Genomic DNA, 16,861 nt, shown 5'->3' with positions numbered 1-16,861 from the left:
GCTAATAGAACACACCAAGCAAGCTGCTTGCTAACGGAACACACCAAGCAAGCTGCTTGCTAACGGAACACACCAAGCAAGCTGCTTGCTAACAGAACACACCAAGCAAGCTGCTTGATAACGGAACACACCGATCAAGCTGCTTGCTAATGGAACACACCAAGCAAGCCGCTTGCTAATATAACACACCGATCAAGCTGCTTGCTAATGGAACACACCAAGCAAGCCACTTGCTAACGGAACACACCAAGCAAGCCGCTTGCTAATAGAACACACCAATCAAGCTGCTTACTAATGGAACAGACCAAGCAAGCTGCTTGCTAACGGAACACACCGATCAAGCCGCTTGCTAATATAACACACCAAGCAAGCTGCTTGCTAACGGAACACACCAAGCAAGCTGCTTGCTAACGGAACACACCAAGCAAGCTGCTTGCTAACGGAACACACCAAGCAAGCTGCTTTTTAACGGAACACACCGATCAGGTTGCTTGCTAACGGAACACACCGATCAAGCTGCTTGCTAACGGAACACATCGAGCAAGCCCCTTGCTAACGCAACACACCAAGCAATCTGCTTGCTAAAATGAAAATACCAAGCAAGCTGCATGGTCATTGGGACATTTGTGGAGAAATTCATACATTTAAAATAACGTTTTTGATGTGGAACTTCGAGAGTAATAAATGACAAGGAATCGCATGTTGTGACAAAAATGTGATAAACAAATAAATAAATGTTGCTTTAGGTATATAAGGTAATAAACCGAGTGTGGTGTTGCCTGCTCCATTCGGCCCACCAAGAATGGCGAGGAGAGAAGAACGAGATGACCTGCTTGTCCTTGTCCTTAATGCCAAAACTCTGCACACTGAGGACGCTCATCTTCTCGATCTTTCACATAATGTTGCCTTGAGTGCTTAACTTTGTGCTCAGAGAAAGCAAACTCAAACGGATCGCTGAATTAGACACCAAAAGCATTTTTGGTGCCTTGAGTAGTTGGTTGTTTGTTTTGATGTTTATTGCTTAATGATATACCATTTAAATTCCATATTGTATAATATACATTTCATATTACATCACCTGCTTTATTTTATAGAGCTGCATTTAATACGGGTATATCTTTTGAGAGAACCTAATGCAGTCAATATACCTCAATATCTGGTTCAAGGTGCGATTTACCTACTGCGCATGCCCAGCAGTCATCACGATAATAAGATAATAAATCTGCATTATCGTTATCGCGATAGTAAATCTAAAGCACGATTATCGTCCCATCGCGATTATCGCCCAGCATTACCAGAAAGCATCTGAAATGCAAAGATGCAAACATCTTAATGTTTGTGTGTGATTAATTGTGTGTGTGTGTGTGTGAAACATGTGTGATTAATGTTCGCTCTTTCACGAGCCTCGATCTTGTATACAAAAAAAAAAAAAAAAAAAAAAAAAAATCTGAAATGCAAATCCCCCATCCAAAACCCTTGATCTTTTCTACCCCCGTTAATTCACCCCAGATCCACTTTTTTGAAATACTTTTTATTTTGAAAATAAATTTTGAAATACTTCTTTCCTGGAAGTCCGAGCAGTGTCCATGTGTTTTATACCTCTCACACCCCCCCCCCTCCCGTTTCCCCTCCCCCCAAGCTCTCTCCCTCCCACAGATCTCCCGATGTCCCTGCTCTCAAATGTTGTGTTTGTGTCCTTCCCTCTCTCTCCCCATCTTGTCTCCCGCTCCCTTCAGCTTATGTTTTATGTGCGAGTTTGTCTTTTTGTGATTAATGTTGGCTCTTACATGAGCCTCGATGTTGAATACAAAAAAAAAAAAGAAGCCTGTCCACGTCTCCGCTTTGTATTCAGACTTCTTCTTCCGTACGCTAAATATTACAAAAGCAGCTAAAAAGAAATACAAAAGATTGACTATTTTAGGCGAACTTGACCTTTTGACATGAAAAGCCTTCAGTGACCCAATATGCAAATTCTTTAAATTTCAGGTCAATTGGATGAAAATTGATGATTTCATGTGATGCTGACCCTAGACCTTTTGACAAAATTATTAATTTCTCTTCTCTGTATTCTCATAATAAAGCTTTGTTGAAAATTTGATGAGAAAAGCTGAAGTGGTAAAAATAAAGGGTTACGGCCCGGACAGATACACAGACAGACACACAGAAATGATTGCAAATCCCCATCTCCCGCTGTGCAGTGGATGGACTAATGGTGACATTAATAATAATAACGACGGCCAAACTACTTAGAGCCCTGGACATATCACCACTCGTCGAAAAACGTTTCGAGGCTCAAACCAATCCTGTATCGGTTACCTCTCTGACATACGATACACGAGTGAAGGTGTTTTGAGCAGGAATTTACAAATTGTTCAAGGTGTGGTGATAGCTCGCCTCCTCTTTGCGAGGGACATCGTGAAGCTTAACGTCCATCCGAGGGACGGTGCACACATCGATGCTTCGTCCTGCCAACTAAACTCCAGGATGAGAGTTTTTATAGCTGGATCGGGATTCGAACCTAGAAGAGACAGCTCAGAGGTGAGTGTGCATCCTCTCCAAGTCTAGGCTATCCTACCAGCTCCATGGAGCCGTGACAGGTAATATTAGTAAATTAATCTTAAATATATTGTAAGCTTGTGCTGATCCTCTGGTCTCAACCAGATATTTATCTTTCATACTTTAGGGTCTGCATGGGAGTAGTCCATACTATAAAAGTGAATTTATTTATTTATTTATTTGTGTTTGTTTATTTATTTATTTATGAACCACCTTTAAAGGCCATTTTTCCCCACAGAGCAGGGGTTGGACCTTTTTCAGGCACCATGGTCCCCTTTTCGAAGCAATGTTTTAGGGCCGGATTCCCTTCCTGCCACCAGCCCTGTTGGTTGCACCACCAGCCCTGTTGGTTGCACCACCAGCCCTGTTGGTTGCACCACCAGCCCTGTTGATTGCCCACCAGCCCTGTTGGTTGCCTCTTGCAATACACAGGGAATTACCAGTGAACTGGTACTCAATTTGCCGACCTCGGAAGGATGACAGGCTGAGTCAACCCACCTGGCATTCATTCAGTGATCGGCCAGGATTCGAACCCAGGATCCTGGGATCCCAAGCCGGCACCCTAACCGCTAAGACAACACCAGGCCTCTTTGTTTATATATATGCTTCAAAAACTAAAAAACTACTGAATCAAATTCAACCAAATTTTGCCGGTTGGCTAAGAGTACCACAAGTATCGTGTCTGTATGGTATCATGTCTGCAGGAGGGGTTCAAGGTGGGGGAGAAGACCCCAATTCTCTCTATGTAAATTGCATAGCGTATTGCATAGCACCCCCGGTGGTAGGTAGCCAGTATTACAAGTCATCTTACATAAAGAAAGTTTAAAGAACTTGATAATATGCATTACCGTGATGTTGAAAGAATAATTCGAAATTCTCAAAATGTTTCATATCACATCACCCATTTTAAGCAGAGGTTCAAACCAAAGCATCCAACACTGACCTTCGCAGTGAAGCGGCAGTGATTTTTTTTGTCCATGCCATGTATAAGCAGCGAGGATGTTTGATGAAGGTGATTGATGTAGGCTGACTTCCAAGTGGATGGAAGATGACCTCAGGCAAATTATAGAGCGATTGGAGTAGAATGTTTGTGAAGGACAGCACAACATGCCTTTTCATTAAATCCGTCAGCAAAGCGACGGATACATTTACTAGTGCAGTAAGTTATAAAGTGTCGGTAAAAATATATAAACAAATTGTGATGCTTTGAGTGAAGAAGTAAACAGCTTACATATCAATACACTTGTGCATTGTCCAACTTGACACTTCTTTTTATTTTATTTAACAACTAGCAGAAATACCTGGCGTTGCCGGGCGTAGGGGGGGGATAAGGGGGGGGGGGGGAGGGGGAAGGGGAGGAGAGGGGAGGAAGGGAAGGGGGAGGGGGGGAGGCAGGAGAGGATGGGGGTTCATATATATGCTGGTGGGTGAATGTGCCGTTCATCACGTTTCTGAGTTAACTGTGATGCCGATTAGGAAGAAGAAGAAGCCGTACTACCAACTTGGTACACTTCCGGAATTGTTTGATTTATTGGTGTTCAAATGCCTGGTGATTGTTGTGTATTTATTTATGCGAATGTGTTCTTGTATATAACTATCATTAATTAAAAAAGGCTTAGGCACTATCGAGCGATTTAAATTTAAAAAAAACTCCAAAAAACGATGTTTTTTAAATATATATATTTTTTTTTTTGGCCAAAAACACTCCCAGGCACTCACTGATGAACCTCTGAAAGTTTGACGAAGATCATTTCAGCCATCTCTGAGAAAAATGGCGACACAGTCAGACAGACATCTCTCTTATATAGTAGAATATATTGTCCCATAACATACTTTCACCATATTAGTGAAATTAATTATTGTTTATAATGACTGCATGTGTATTTCTTTTATTTCCATGATCAATTCCAATATTGTGCATTGTTTTTTTTGTTTGTTTTAGTCACTGGTGTCTGCATCTGTGGCACAGGTTCACCTGGAATGGCCTACGAGCCTTGCTGTGAGCCCAGTGGATAATTCTCTGTACCTGCTGGATGGCACTGTGGTTCTCCGACTGGTACAAGGACGCTGGGCGAGCGTGGTGGCCGGCCACCCTACCCACTGCCGCTCCGAACCCGTTACCTCCAGTTCTCTGTCACATCTCCAAACCCCTGTTGCCCTGGCAATATCTATGGCCGGGGACCTGTTTGTGGCCGAATCGGACGAACGAAGTATCCACCGTGTTCGCCGCGTTGATCCTGACGGCCATGTTTCATTACTTGCCGGAGCTGCACGATCGTCATCCTGTGACTGTAATTCACGCAATGCCCCCGGATGTCCGCCCTGTTTTGGGGGTGATGGGGGGCTTGCACGCGACGCACGACTCAATGGTCCTGTAGCCTTGGCATCCTGCCCTGATGGAACGCTTTTTGTAGCCGACTTGGGAAACGCACGGATACGAGCTATTCGCAAAGCTCATCCTCAGCCTGGGCCTGATGGAAGGTATCGTGTGGAGGCGCCAGCCCGAGGAGAGTTGTACGAGTTTGACACTACCGGTCTACATGTTCGTACCTTAGCCCTACGTTCTGGAACACCTCTTCTTAACCTGAGTTATGAATTGGACACAAGGGGGCAGCCGCGTCTCGCTCGACTCACTGATGCCCACGGTAATCAGTTGAGAGTGGAGTGGTCGGGCGATGGGAAAGTTACACATCTCCTTGCACCTGATGGTTCAGTGAGTGACCTGCTGCTCAGTGCCAAGAGTGGAGGGCAACTTCATGCTTTGGAGAGTGATGGCCGGCGGTTGGCTTTGTTCACGTACCACGGGGTCGGTGGTCTGCTCGCCAGCAATACAGACAGCAGTGGATGGCCCACATTCTTTGAGTAAGTTGTGCCTTATTTCAGTTCAATTTGTCCGATAGATACCCTTGAGTTTCTGGTGAAAATTTCATTATTTTGTCACAAAATGTGTCGACCCTGAGATGTGGGTGGGAACGGGGCTGAGTTTGGGTGTGTTTGGGGGAGCGGAAGCTGATCGTCGACGATCGACATCACATTACTTACCTGCTTCCATTGTTATAGTTTGGTGAATATGAAACCATGCATCACTTTTACTGAGGTTATCAAAATATTAATTGATACGATTTTGGCAAAAAGAACAAAATCCATTGCGTACTGAAGAGCGATGCAGCCTTTGATGGACGTGTGCAATGAACAATTGACATACGACATCATGGCTTCCATGCATGTGAACATTTCTTGGATCTCATGAATATTTTCCATTCTGTGGACAGTAAATCCCAATTCCAATCATCTTCTCTCTCAAGCCAAAGCAGTGATTGAAATGTGTGCTTTTGCCAATGAATGCAACTTTTGCTTCTCTAATCTGTATTTCCAACAAGATATGGAGCATGAACTGTGCCAAGTGAGACACATTAATGTGGGCCCCCGACACGAATGCTGAACTCATAGAGCAAGAGATGACAACAGTGGGCAGAGGGCGATGCACTGACAGGACGCCACCAGGAGGTATGGCACATTGGCCTACAAGTGAATTGAAAAGCCGGCAAATCCCACTGCAGGAGGAAAGAATGCAAATGGAGAGCATGACAATCTACCAGCACTTTCACCATTCAATACCCACACAAACCACGCATTTCCAACTGCAGGACAAAATTAATTAATTAATCATGATGAAAATCCAACTACAACTTAAGGAGACCATTGTAACTCCACAGCGCTCCCTCTTTGTGTGTTCCTGGGAATTAGTACTTGGGAATTAGAGTCACAGGATTTGTTTGGTTCATAAAGATGAAGCCGACCTTGCATACGGCAATCTCCATGGCTATGGGTGACCTTCTTTTTGGCTTTTGTTGATATGTGTGAAAGAGTGTAAAATGATTTTGCTGGCTTTGTAATCCCCTCAAAACGAGAACAGACTCCATTATCCCTGGTCAGCCTTGGCATCTCCTGTGACGCTCAGCTTTTCCCCCCTCTCATTTGCATGAAAATGGTGGAACGAATGCAATGGAAATCCAGGGACGACCGTGCAATCAATCCGGAACGGCACTCGCAGAAATAACTGGAGGACAGAAAAACCAACACACGTGGGATAGGACAAACGCAAACAGGCGCAGGATTATATACGAGTTTAAAAAGACCCCTGCGTGACCATCTCGAAGAACCAGAACAATGTTTTTCAAATGGTCTTGCAACGTGGGTGGTTGTGGTGGAAGGATGGGAACTGAGACAAATGAAGAGATCTCCACAGGACATTTTCTTTACTTGGTTTAAAGCTCATTGAGGAGTTACAACACAAATCGTGCACAAACTTGCAGACAAATATACGAGAAAACACCAAAGTTAACTTCAGACAAACACAGCTGAGACCTTTGGGGAAGTGACGTCTCATCCCAAAGCACTCTGAGTGCCAGTGACGCCATCTTTATGACGTAATTTTTCTCTTCTTTGCTCATGTGGACAATTGAGGAGGAATTTCCTCCTTCCCATGGATGCCAACCCTTGGGTTTGTCTGTGCTCTATCCTTTAAATGCTGAGCTTCGAGCAAGGAAGTAGACAACAACAACAGCCATTTTAAGGCCATTTTCCCTGAAAGAGCGGGGGTTAGCCTTGCGGTCCCCATGACAATCTTCTCCATTTTGCCCTATTTTCTGCATCTCCCCTTGTTAACCCCCTTGCCCGCATTTCTTCTTCGACCAACTTTAGCCAAGTCTTTCTCGGTCTTCCCCGTCCTCTACTTCCTTCTACATTCATTTCCATCACTCTTCTCAACCAGTCACTTTCATCCTTCCTCAACACATGACCATCTCAAACTGTTTCTCTTCACAGCATCCATCACAGGCTCTATTCCCATCATCTTTCGCAATTCATCATTTGTCTTCCTCTCTCTCAACGATACTCCACACATCCACCTCCACACAGCCATTCGCATTTCCACCCTTTCCAGCCTTCGTTGCTGCTCTATGTTCATTACCCATGTCTCGCTCCCATAAATCATAACACTTCTCACACATGCAGCATACACCTTTCCCTTCAGCTTCAACGACACTCCCCTCCTCATCAGCACGCCACTCAGTTTCCGAAACTTCTTCCATGCACATCTCACTCCAGCAACCGTTGCCGAGTCTGATCCACCTTCTCCATTCAGGATGTTTCCGAGGTAACAAAATGTTTTCACACCTTCCAGCTTCATGCCGTCTCCAAGACCCCAACTCAACATTTCCTCCATCTGCAGCTCCCTCTGTGCACACCTTACACTTGAATGTAGCTGCCACACTGGTTAATGACCCTCTCAGACCACTACATTTTTGATGAACCCACTCAGCGCACATTGTACATTGAATGGAGTTCACTCCGACACCCTTCCTGCACACAGCACACGGCCACTTCCCAGTTCTTTCCACCTCACCACATGCTTTACCACTTGCCATCACCTTCGTTTTTCCGATATTCACCTTCAGACCTTTTGTCTCCATACATTCCTTCCACTTGTTCATCTTCTCCTTCAGTCCATCCATACTTTCTGCAATCAACACCAGATCATCTGCATACAACAACTCCCATGGTAAACCCTCCCTCCTTTACGTTCCAAGCCAGCACCTCCATCACAGCTACAAATAGTAGTGGACTTAGTACCGACCCCTGATGCACTCCCACCTTCACCTCAAACTCACCACTGTTCCCATCCTTCATCCTTACAGCTGTGCGCGCTCTTTTGTACATTGCTATCACTACTCTGATCAACCATTCCTCCACTCCTAACTTCCTCAATGCCCACGTCACTACTTCACGTGGAACCCTATCGAATGCTTTCTCCAGATCAACAAACCCAAGAAACAACTTCTTCCTCTTCTCCATGTACTTCTCCTGCAACTGCCTCACAATAAAAAGCACGTCTGTCGTTCCTCTTCCTGCCATAAATCCAAACTGCATTTCGTCAATCTTCACTTTCTTCCTTATCCTCCTCTCCAACACCCTTTCCAATACCTTCATTCCATGCTCCAATAACTTTATCGCTCGATACGAGCCACAGTCAAGAGGGTCACCTTTCCCCTTGTGTAGAGGGACGAGGGTACTCAGTTCCCAATCCACTGGAATGCAGCCTTCTTTCACCACCAGATTGCATATCTCTGTCATTCTCTTCACACCCCAATTTCCCGCTGCCTTCAACATATCTCCCACAACTCCCGTCGGCCCTCTCGCTTTTCTACTCTTCATTGCTTTTATCGCTTCCTCAACTTCCTTCTCGGTTATCTTCTCTGCCGGTCCTAAAACTGGGTTACTCTCTTTGTTGCCATGCCATTCATTCTCTGCATTCAACAGTATTTCCATATATCTCTTCCATCTTCCTTTAATTCCATCTGGGTCCACAACGATTTGTCCCACTTCATCCTTCAAGCAACTCACCCCCATCACATCACACCTCTCTTTCGCTATCTGCTTTGCAATCCTGAATACCGCTCTCTGACCCTCTTCCAAATCCAAGCGTTCTCCGAACATTTTCCTACATGCCTCCTGCGCCTTTGCTACCTCTTTCTTTGCAGCCTTCTTGGCTGCCTTATAACTTTCATGCTCTGCCTTTTCTGCCCCCATACCCTTCGCCCTCTGCCACTCCTTGAACTTCTTCCTCTTCTCGTCAATCTTCTTTCCAACTTCATCATCCCACCACCATGTTTCCGATTGCCTCGGTGGTCCTTTTGTCCATCCACATACCTCACCAACGGCTCCCAACAGACTATCTTTCTTTGACATCCAACCACTTTCAAGCTCAACCACATCATCCTCTACCATACTCAGCCTCTCTTTTAATGCCTCCCTCACTGTCACCTCTTTCAACCTCCACACCTTCAATCTCGGTTGGTACTTCACCCGCCGAGCTCTCCTCGCACCTTTCACCCTTATGTCGCAGACAACCAAGTGGTGCTGTGAAACAGCCTCCTCCCCCGGGATCACCTTTGTGTCCCGGAGGTGCCCGCTATCTCGCCTATGCACCAGCAGGTAGTCAACGGTTGTCGTCGACCCACCTGACATGTATGACATGTATGAGCAAGGAAGTAGGATGTACCATTTTTAAATAAAAGGAAAAATGAAAAAGGCACACACTCACACATGTACAGAACAATGGGGAACATGCATGCTTTCCAGGAGGTTCTTTAGCATCCTTGGCTTGGAGTGCTCCCTCATACGTACCCTCCTCGTAGTGCACCCAGGGATCACCGTAACTCTTCGTGACTCCTGTAACTTACCGTTACTGGCCCTTTGCGCCTGCGCTCTCTGTTTTTATCCCTCCTCGTGGACCCACCCATGGACATGCCTGCCTGGCCTGGCGATTGGCTGTCCGGTGCCCCTGGGGGTGGGTGTTCCCACAGTGCTCTGCCTTCTTTGGTGGTCATTACCACTATTACCATGCGTGTACCGGGATGGCATTATTGCATGTTCTTGATGAGGCGAGGCACGCCGGTGGTTTTTGGGTCTGTGAGCGAAGCGCTATTGCTTCTTGACCTCACTTACCTCCTTCTTGCCTGACCTTACCTGACAGGAAGGTGCATCCCATTTACAATCTTAGCTCCATTCTAGCCAGACTCTATTGGTAACAACACCACCTTTCACAGCACATGTAAAAACATGACGAATTAACCGAACGTGTCCCTCGTTAAAATGGAGAAAGTCTATCTGACTCAAGCACATGAACCATGCTATCTTTTTTTCTTTCTTTTTTTTGTATACAAGATCGAGGCTCGTGTAAGAGCTAACATTAATGACAAAAAACAGGACTTCCAGGAAAGAAGTCGGTATTTCAAAAAAGTGGATCTGGGGTGAATTAACGGGGGTAGAAAAGATCAAGGTTTCGGATGGGGGAAGATAAAAGATGGTGGAAAACCTCTTACAGCTGTTTTATAGACCTGGAGGGAGGAGTGGGATTGAAGAGAGTGAGGGAGTTTGTTCTATAGGTGGGAGAAAAGAGGAATGAAAGAGTGAAGGTGAGCAGAGGGTCTTGATTTTGGCAGTTTCACCAGAACAGAGTTGCTGGCAGATCTTGTGCGACTTGTAGGAATATTTGGGGGACATAGCCCAGAGAGAGCTGGGGGAGCCAGGCCGAGGAGGGGTCAGTAGAAGACAGAAAGACCACCTACCTGCCTGTGGTGAGTGAGTGAAACGTCCTCATAATGAGCTTCACCGCGGGAGATTCCAATGATTCTGAAAACTTTGGTTTCAACAGCGTGAAGCCGAACTAGGTGTGAGGCAGGAGCACCAGGCCAGAGGGGAGAACAGTATTCCATTGAGCTGCAGATGAAAGCCTTGTATGTGGTGAGGAGCTCAGGTGTGCCAAGGAAGGACTTCGCACGACGGAGAATGCCCAGTCGGCGACTGGCTTTGGAGGCCAGATTGGAAATGTGGTTTTCCCAAGAAAGATCATGGCAGATAGTGAGACCCAAAAGCAAAAGTTGCTGGGATCTTGTCTTTTATAAGTCGGGGTCACCCCCCACCTCCACGCACACACACACATATAACATTATCCACATATGGACTTATACACATACATTCATATACACGTATACGTATACATATTCATATACATAATACATACCGTACACTGCTGTGCAAAAATCTTGGACATTTTCATTTTTTTTACTCTGATGCATAAGGAAACTAAAACTTTGAGTTCAATGGAAAAACCCCTATATGACAAAGAAAATCTTATTCAAATAACCAAACTTATACACGGTAATATCACTGATATAAACTAATATAGCGAGTATGTCCACCCTTTACCTTCAAAACCACTGAAATCATTCTCAGGTCGCTTTCAATAATTTTGTTATAAACTCTTGTGGAATGGTGTTCCACACTTCTTCTGCTTTACAAACATCATCTAAGTTGCTGGGATTCTTTTTCCACTTTTTCTTTGTCAAAATTGTCCCGTACAGCTTTAATGATATTGAGATCCGGGCTAATAGCGAATATGTTGAGGGCCATTCCCTGCAGTGAAGGACTCCAGCTTCCTTTCTCTTCTACAAATAAGTTTTATTTATTTCAGCTGATTGTTTTTGGATCATTATCTTGCTGTAAGATGAAGTTTGGAGCAATAAGTCTTACACCACCGGGGATATCATGATGGAGTATGATTGTTTGTTACTTGCTGCAGTCAATATGTTGGAACCCATCTGTGGATCGGTCCCATCGGCCGATGGGTCTGACCCATCTGTGGATGCACGAGAAATGACAATGCAGACCCATCGGCCGATGGGTCTGCGCCATCTGCGGATGTGTTGTTCACCTTGAAGGAATGTGTATGCATCAATGGTGGATGAGTATGTTTATTTGAACCTAAAAATAAGCAATTGATGTGTTACGTGGTCCTCCCGGTGACTACCTGGTCTCGGTGACCCCCGGACCGTGAGAGGAACTCCGCCAGAAAGATCTATTATTTATACGCTTTCGTAACGCAATCCATATGAATTCCAGTCTAATAAGAAACCCCCACACCAAGGATCCAGAGTAATCAATAATATATTCCCCCAAGGAATCAACCATCAACAACCATCAACAATCCACAATCAACAATCAACAATCAACAATCAATCACCAATGTGATTACGATGGCCATCTTATATATGTGTGTGTCCCCTTTCCCCACTCCCGACCCCTTGGGTACTCACGACCCCTTTTGTCTCTGTCCCTCACAATGTTTCTGGGCCCCTCCTGACCAAGATGATGGTCGGCTTCTCCGCACACGGGCGGTTGAACGGACCCTTCCTGACGTGCTTTCACCGGGCACGTCCCGTACCGGGAACAACGGCTGCAGCGCGCACCTCCTGGCCAAGCAAAGCGGGTAATGTAAAGCAGGCAAAGCAACACGCGGCTTGCCCAAGGTGCGACCCGTACGCGGCCTTGTAGACGGCGAGGCGAACTGTGCCAGCTGCTTGGTTCCGTGCACGAACCCACAGTGACTTGACGTGTCAAAGGGTAGTTACACGTCCCGGTAACTCCTCTCGCCAGACGGGCTTTGAAACGCCGATTCTCTTACGTTGCTCAATCGATACCGCTCGCGTCCGAGGTCGGCCAGGAAGAAGAAGAATCGTCGCGTCTCCAGGACCTCGTGTCTTTTCTTCTTCCGTTTCCGGTCTCCTTTTTCTCAGAAGGGCTCCTGACCCTTTAATCACAACAACCTTTAATCGACTACACATTGATAAGCAAAGCCCGGAATAGTAATTCACATACATTCACATAAATATGTAACAGATGTCATAAATGTTTATAAAGCAGTCCGTGACATGTGGTTTGTGACCTCGTGACCCTCGCCATCACCTTCATCAGCACCTGCCACTCTCTACCCTGCCACCATTCCCCTCCGCCATTATCAGAAGAACCCCTAATGTTTTGTATGAATGTTGAGTATGTTATGTAAAGCTTTACTAAAACTGCCATGTATCTGTTAATTACAAAATGTATTGACAAAATGTATAAATAGATGGGTAGAAATAGATAATAAAACATTTAAAAATCATCTCTGTTAAATTCCTACCACATGTAATTCCAATGACTGTGTACCTGATTGAAGAGCACCATTCTGTCAACACATTCCTTCAAGGTGAACAACACATCCGCAGATGGCGCAGACCCATCGGCCGATGGGACCGATCCACAGATGGGTTCCAACAAATATACCATCAATTCTTTCAGCAATTTTCAGACACCACTTGAGTATAAGCACCTTCAAACTTGAAGTAAATCTCTTCCAAGCTTAATTTTTGACTTTAACCAAGGCTCTTGATAAGTTTCAGTTTTTCATCGTCTCACATACCATGGGGGGAGTGATCCCAAGTCTTTGCTCAATTCGATCCAAAGAACTGAAACTTTGACTCGTCTGTCCAAAGCACCTCTAATCATTGCCCCATGGTCCAATTTCTGGGCTGTGTATTTTTTTTGCCTTTTAGTCTCGTTCCCCTTAATAGATTTTTTTTTGAACGCAAACTGTTTCAACGCTGTTGAAACCAAAGCATTCAGAATCATTGGAATCTCCCGCGATGACGCTATCTCCGAGGGCCTTTCACTTACTCACCGCAGGCAGGTTGGTGGTCTTTCCATCTTCTACCGACTCCTCTCCAGCCTTGCTCCCCCAGCTCTCTCTCTGGGCTCTGTCCCCCAAATATTCCTGCAGGTCGCACAAGATCTGCCTGCAACCCTCTTATGGTTAAACTGCCAAAATCAAGACTCTCTGCTCACCTTCACTCCTTCATTCCTCTTTTCTCCCGCCTCTGGAACAAACTCCCTCACTCCCTTCAATCCCACTCCTCCCTCCAGGTCTTTAAAACGGCTGTTCACCACCATCTCTTATCTTCCCCAATCCAAAACCTTGATCTTTTCTACCCCTGCTAATTTCACCCCAAATCCACTTTTTGAGGTGCCGACTTCTTTCCTGGAAGTCCTTGGTGTCCTTGCGTTTTATACCTATCCTGCCCTCCCCCCCCCCCAGGCCCTCTCCCTCCCACACATCTCCCGATGTCCCTGCTCTCAAATGTTGTGTTTGTGTGCTTCCTCCCCTTCTCTCCCCATCTTGTCGACCGCTCCCCTTTTTATATACTTCGTTTGCTTGTTTGTTTGATTTGTTTGTTTGATAAATGTTAGCTCTTTCACGAGCCTCGACTCTGTATACAAAAAACAAAAAAACAAAAACGCATCCTTTAAGTTCTGATTTCAAAAGTGACCTTCGTACTGTTGATGGATGGATAATGACACTGAGGTCTTCTGCCAGTTCTGTTGTCAATAATACTTCTTTCTAATATTTAAGGATATTATCTTCAAGTGTTCCTCCTTCTTGTTAAACAAGTTTTTGGATCTTCCAGTCCTGGGTTTGTCAATTTGCAGATGATGTTTCTCTCTACTTGTTGGTTGTGCTTCAGATACCGCACCTTGAAAATTGAGTGATATGAGCAATTTCACTCAATGTTTTTCCTTCTTTATGCAGAAACACAATTCGATGGTGATCTTCCACTAACATTTTCACCATTTTGTTTTAACCTAACAGCTAATCCTGATAGATTCTGCAGTATGAATTCCACTGCTTCTGTTTGTGTCTCTTACTCTTCATTCTCAACTCCAGGTCATCCTTTTCACCACACTGTGTTTCAGTTTGGGAAAGCTGATTGGGATGGATTCCGTTCATTTCTGGCTGGTGTGCCATGGACCTCAGCTTTCAGTCTTGGTTCTGATATAGCTGCCGAGGAAATATCCCAATGGATTTGCACTGCTATGGCATTTATATTCCCTCACGTATCTATCAAGTGAAGGTCCATTCCCATCCATGGTTCACTCCGGCTTGTGCATCAGCAATTGCTCATCGCAACACTATTTCAAGCAGTACCTTGTGCAAGGGTCTCTGGAGTCCAAATGTCTGTTCCGCAAAACAAGTAACCGCTGTAAAAGAGTTATTGAGGATGCCAAGCAGCAATATTCTGCTTCTGTAGCCGATTCCATTGCGACCCAGCGGCTTGGCTCTCGGGGCTTTTGGCGGATTGCCAACAGAGTACTTAACCGCAATAAATCTTCGATACCTCCTCTTTTTCGTGGATCTGGGGTTGTTACTTCACCTCTGGATAAGGTTAACCTTTTTTCAAACCACTTTGTTTCTAATTCAACACTCAATGATCAGGGATACCCTCTTCCTGATTTTCCATCTCGTTCAGACTGATATTCTTTTTCCAGTTATCACTCCTAAGAAGGTTGCCAGAATTATTCGTACTTTAGATGCTTCAAAAGCGACTGGTCCTGATGGAATCCCTGGGATTGTATTGAAGATGTGTTGACCCGAACTGTCACCGATTCTTGCCAAGCTATTCAACATGTGCTTGTCTGCTTCAGTGTTTCCTTAATCATGGAAAGTGGCTTCTGTTGTCCCTGTTTTCAAGGGTGCCACTGGCAGTGAGCATTCTGACCTAAGTAACTATCGCCCCATCAGCTTGCTTCCTGTAATAAGTAAGGTATTTGAATGCCTCATCAATGATCAACTTCTCAGCCATCTGGAGGACAATGAACTTCTCACTGACTGTCGGTATGGCTTTCGCTATTCTCGCTCTACTGGTGATCTGCTATCCTTAATTAAGGATCATATCAACAGGGCATTGGAGCTCAAGGGTGAAGCTTGATTTGCTGCTTTGGATATCTCAAAAACCTTTGATAAAGTTTGGCACAGGGGTCTGCTCCACAAGCTTCAGTCATATGGTGTATCTGGAGTGATGCATTCATTCATCTCAGCTTTCATTACAAATCGCAATATGAAGGTGGTACTTGAGGGTCAATCTTCTTCTACGTACTCCATCAATTCTGGTGTTCCACAGGGTTCTGTCCTTGGTCCCACATTGTTCCTTGTTTATGTCAATGATCTTCCTGATAATGTTCTGTCTCAGCTATCCATGTATGCTGATGACTCCTCACTTTACTGTACATCTGCGGATTCACTCAACGCCACTCGTAATGAGGTTGGAGTTTCACTGGACAATGATTTAGAGAATATGTTGAAGTGGGGGCATGACTGGCTGGTAACCTTCAATGCAAAGAAAACTAAACGGTTGTCCACATCTCGTTATAGAAACAGGTCTTTCCCTTCTGTGCACATGGGATCTTCAACCTTAACAGAATCATCGGAGCTTCGGCTTCTTGGTCTGGAGCTTTCTTCAAACCTCCATTGGGATAAGTACATTTCTGGTATTGCCAAGAGTGCTTCCAAGCGAGTTGGTTTGGTTGTCTTTATCAAGCGCAGAGGTATTTACCTCCTGAGGCCATTTTGTACCTGTATAAGGCAACTATACGTCCCCTCGTGGAGTACTGTTGTCACATTTGGGCCGGAGCACCAACCTGCCACTTATCTTTACTTGATAGGCTCCAGAAACACATAATCAACTGGGTTGGTGTGGAGATGGGTTCATCTCGTGAACCGCTCTCTCACCGTAGGTCGATTGGCACTCTTGGTTTGGTCTACAGATATTTTCATGGCAAATGTTCTGTTGGACTTTCTAACTTGGTTCCTCCCATACGAGTGTTTGGACACAAGACTCGGTTTGCCATCTCCGCTCACCCACACACTATAGCTGATCCAGGATGCAGAACGAAAGGCTATGCAGATCGTTTTATCCCTCGCTGTCTCACTCTGGAATTCACTACCTGTAACACGCTTGCCATTATCCTATGATCTACACGGTTTTAAGAGGAATGTCGATTCATACTTCCTACATCTTTGAGGTTTAATCGCATTTTACCCAACCTCTGCTACTTCCTGTGTTTCGGATGTTTTCTTGTTTTTTTGTTT

At 45.1% G+C, this 16,861-nt stretch overlaps 1 protein-coding gene across 1 annotated transcript in view; it reads left to right on the top strand.

Moving 5' to 3' along the window:
• Nucleotides 1–16,861, top strand: part of LOC137439239 (teneurin-3) — a 319,589-nt gene that overhangs the window by 276,952 nt on the left and 25,776 nt on the right. Inside the window, exon 24 of the mRNA XM_078768166.1 lies at nucleotides 4,526–5,418. Within this exon, the coding sequence (XP_078624292.1) occupies nucleotides 4,526–5,418 (893 nt within the window). The remainder of the gene's footprint in view (nucleotides 1–4,525; nucleotides 5,419–16,861) is intronic.

This window comes from Myxine glutinosa, chromosome 14 (assembly GCF_964187855.1).
Source record: "Myxine glutinosa chromosome 14, kmMyxGlut1.1, whole genome shotgun sequence".
Classification (NCBI taxonomy): domain Eukaryota; kingdom Metazoa; phylum Chordata; class Myxini; order Myxiniformes; family Myxinidae; genus Myxine; species Myxine glutinosa.
Note: the sequence above shows the minus strand (reverse complement) of the source record. Positions and strands in the feature narration are given on the sequence as shown.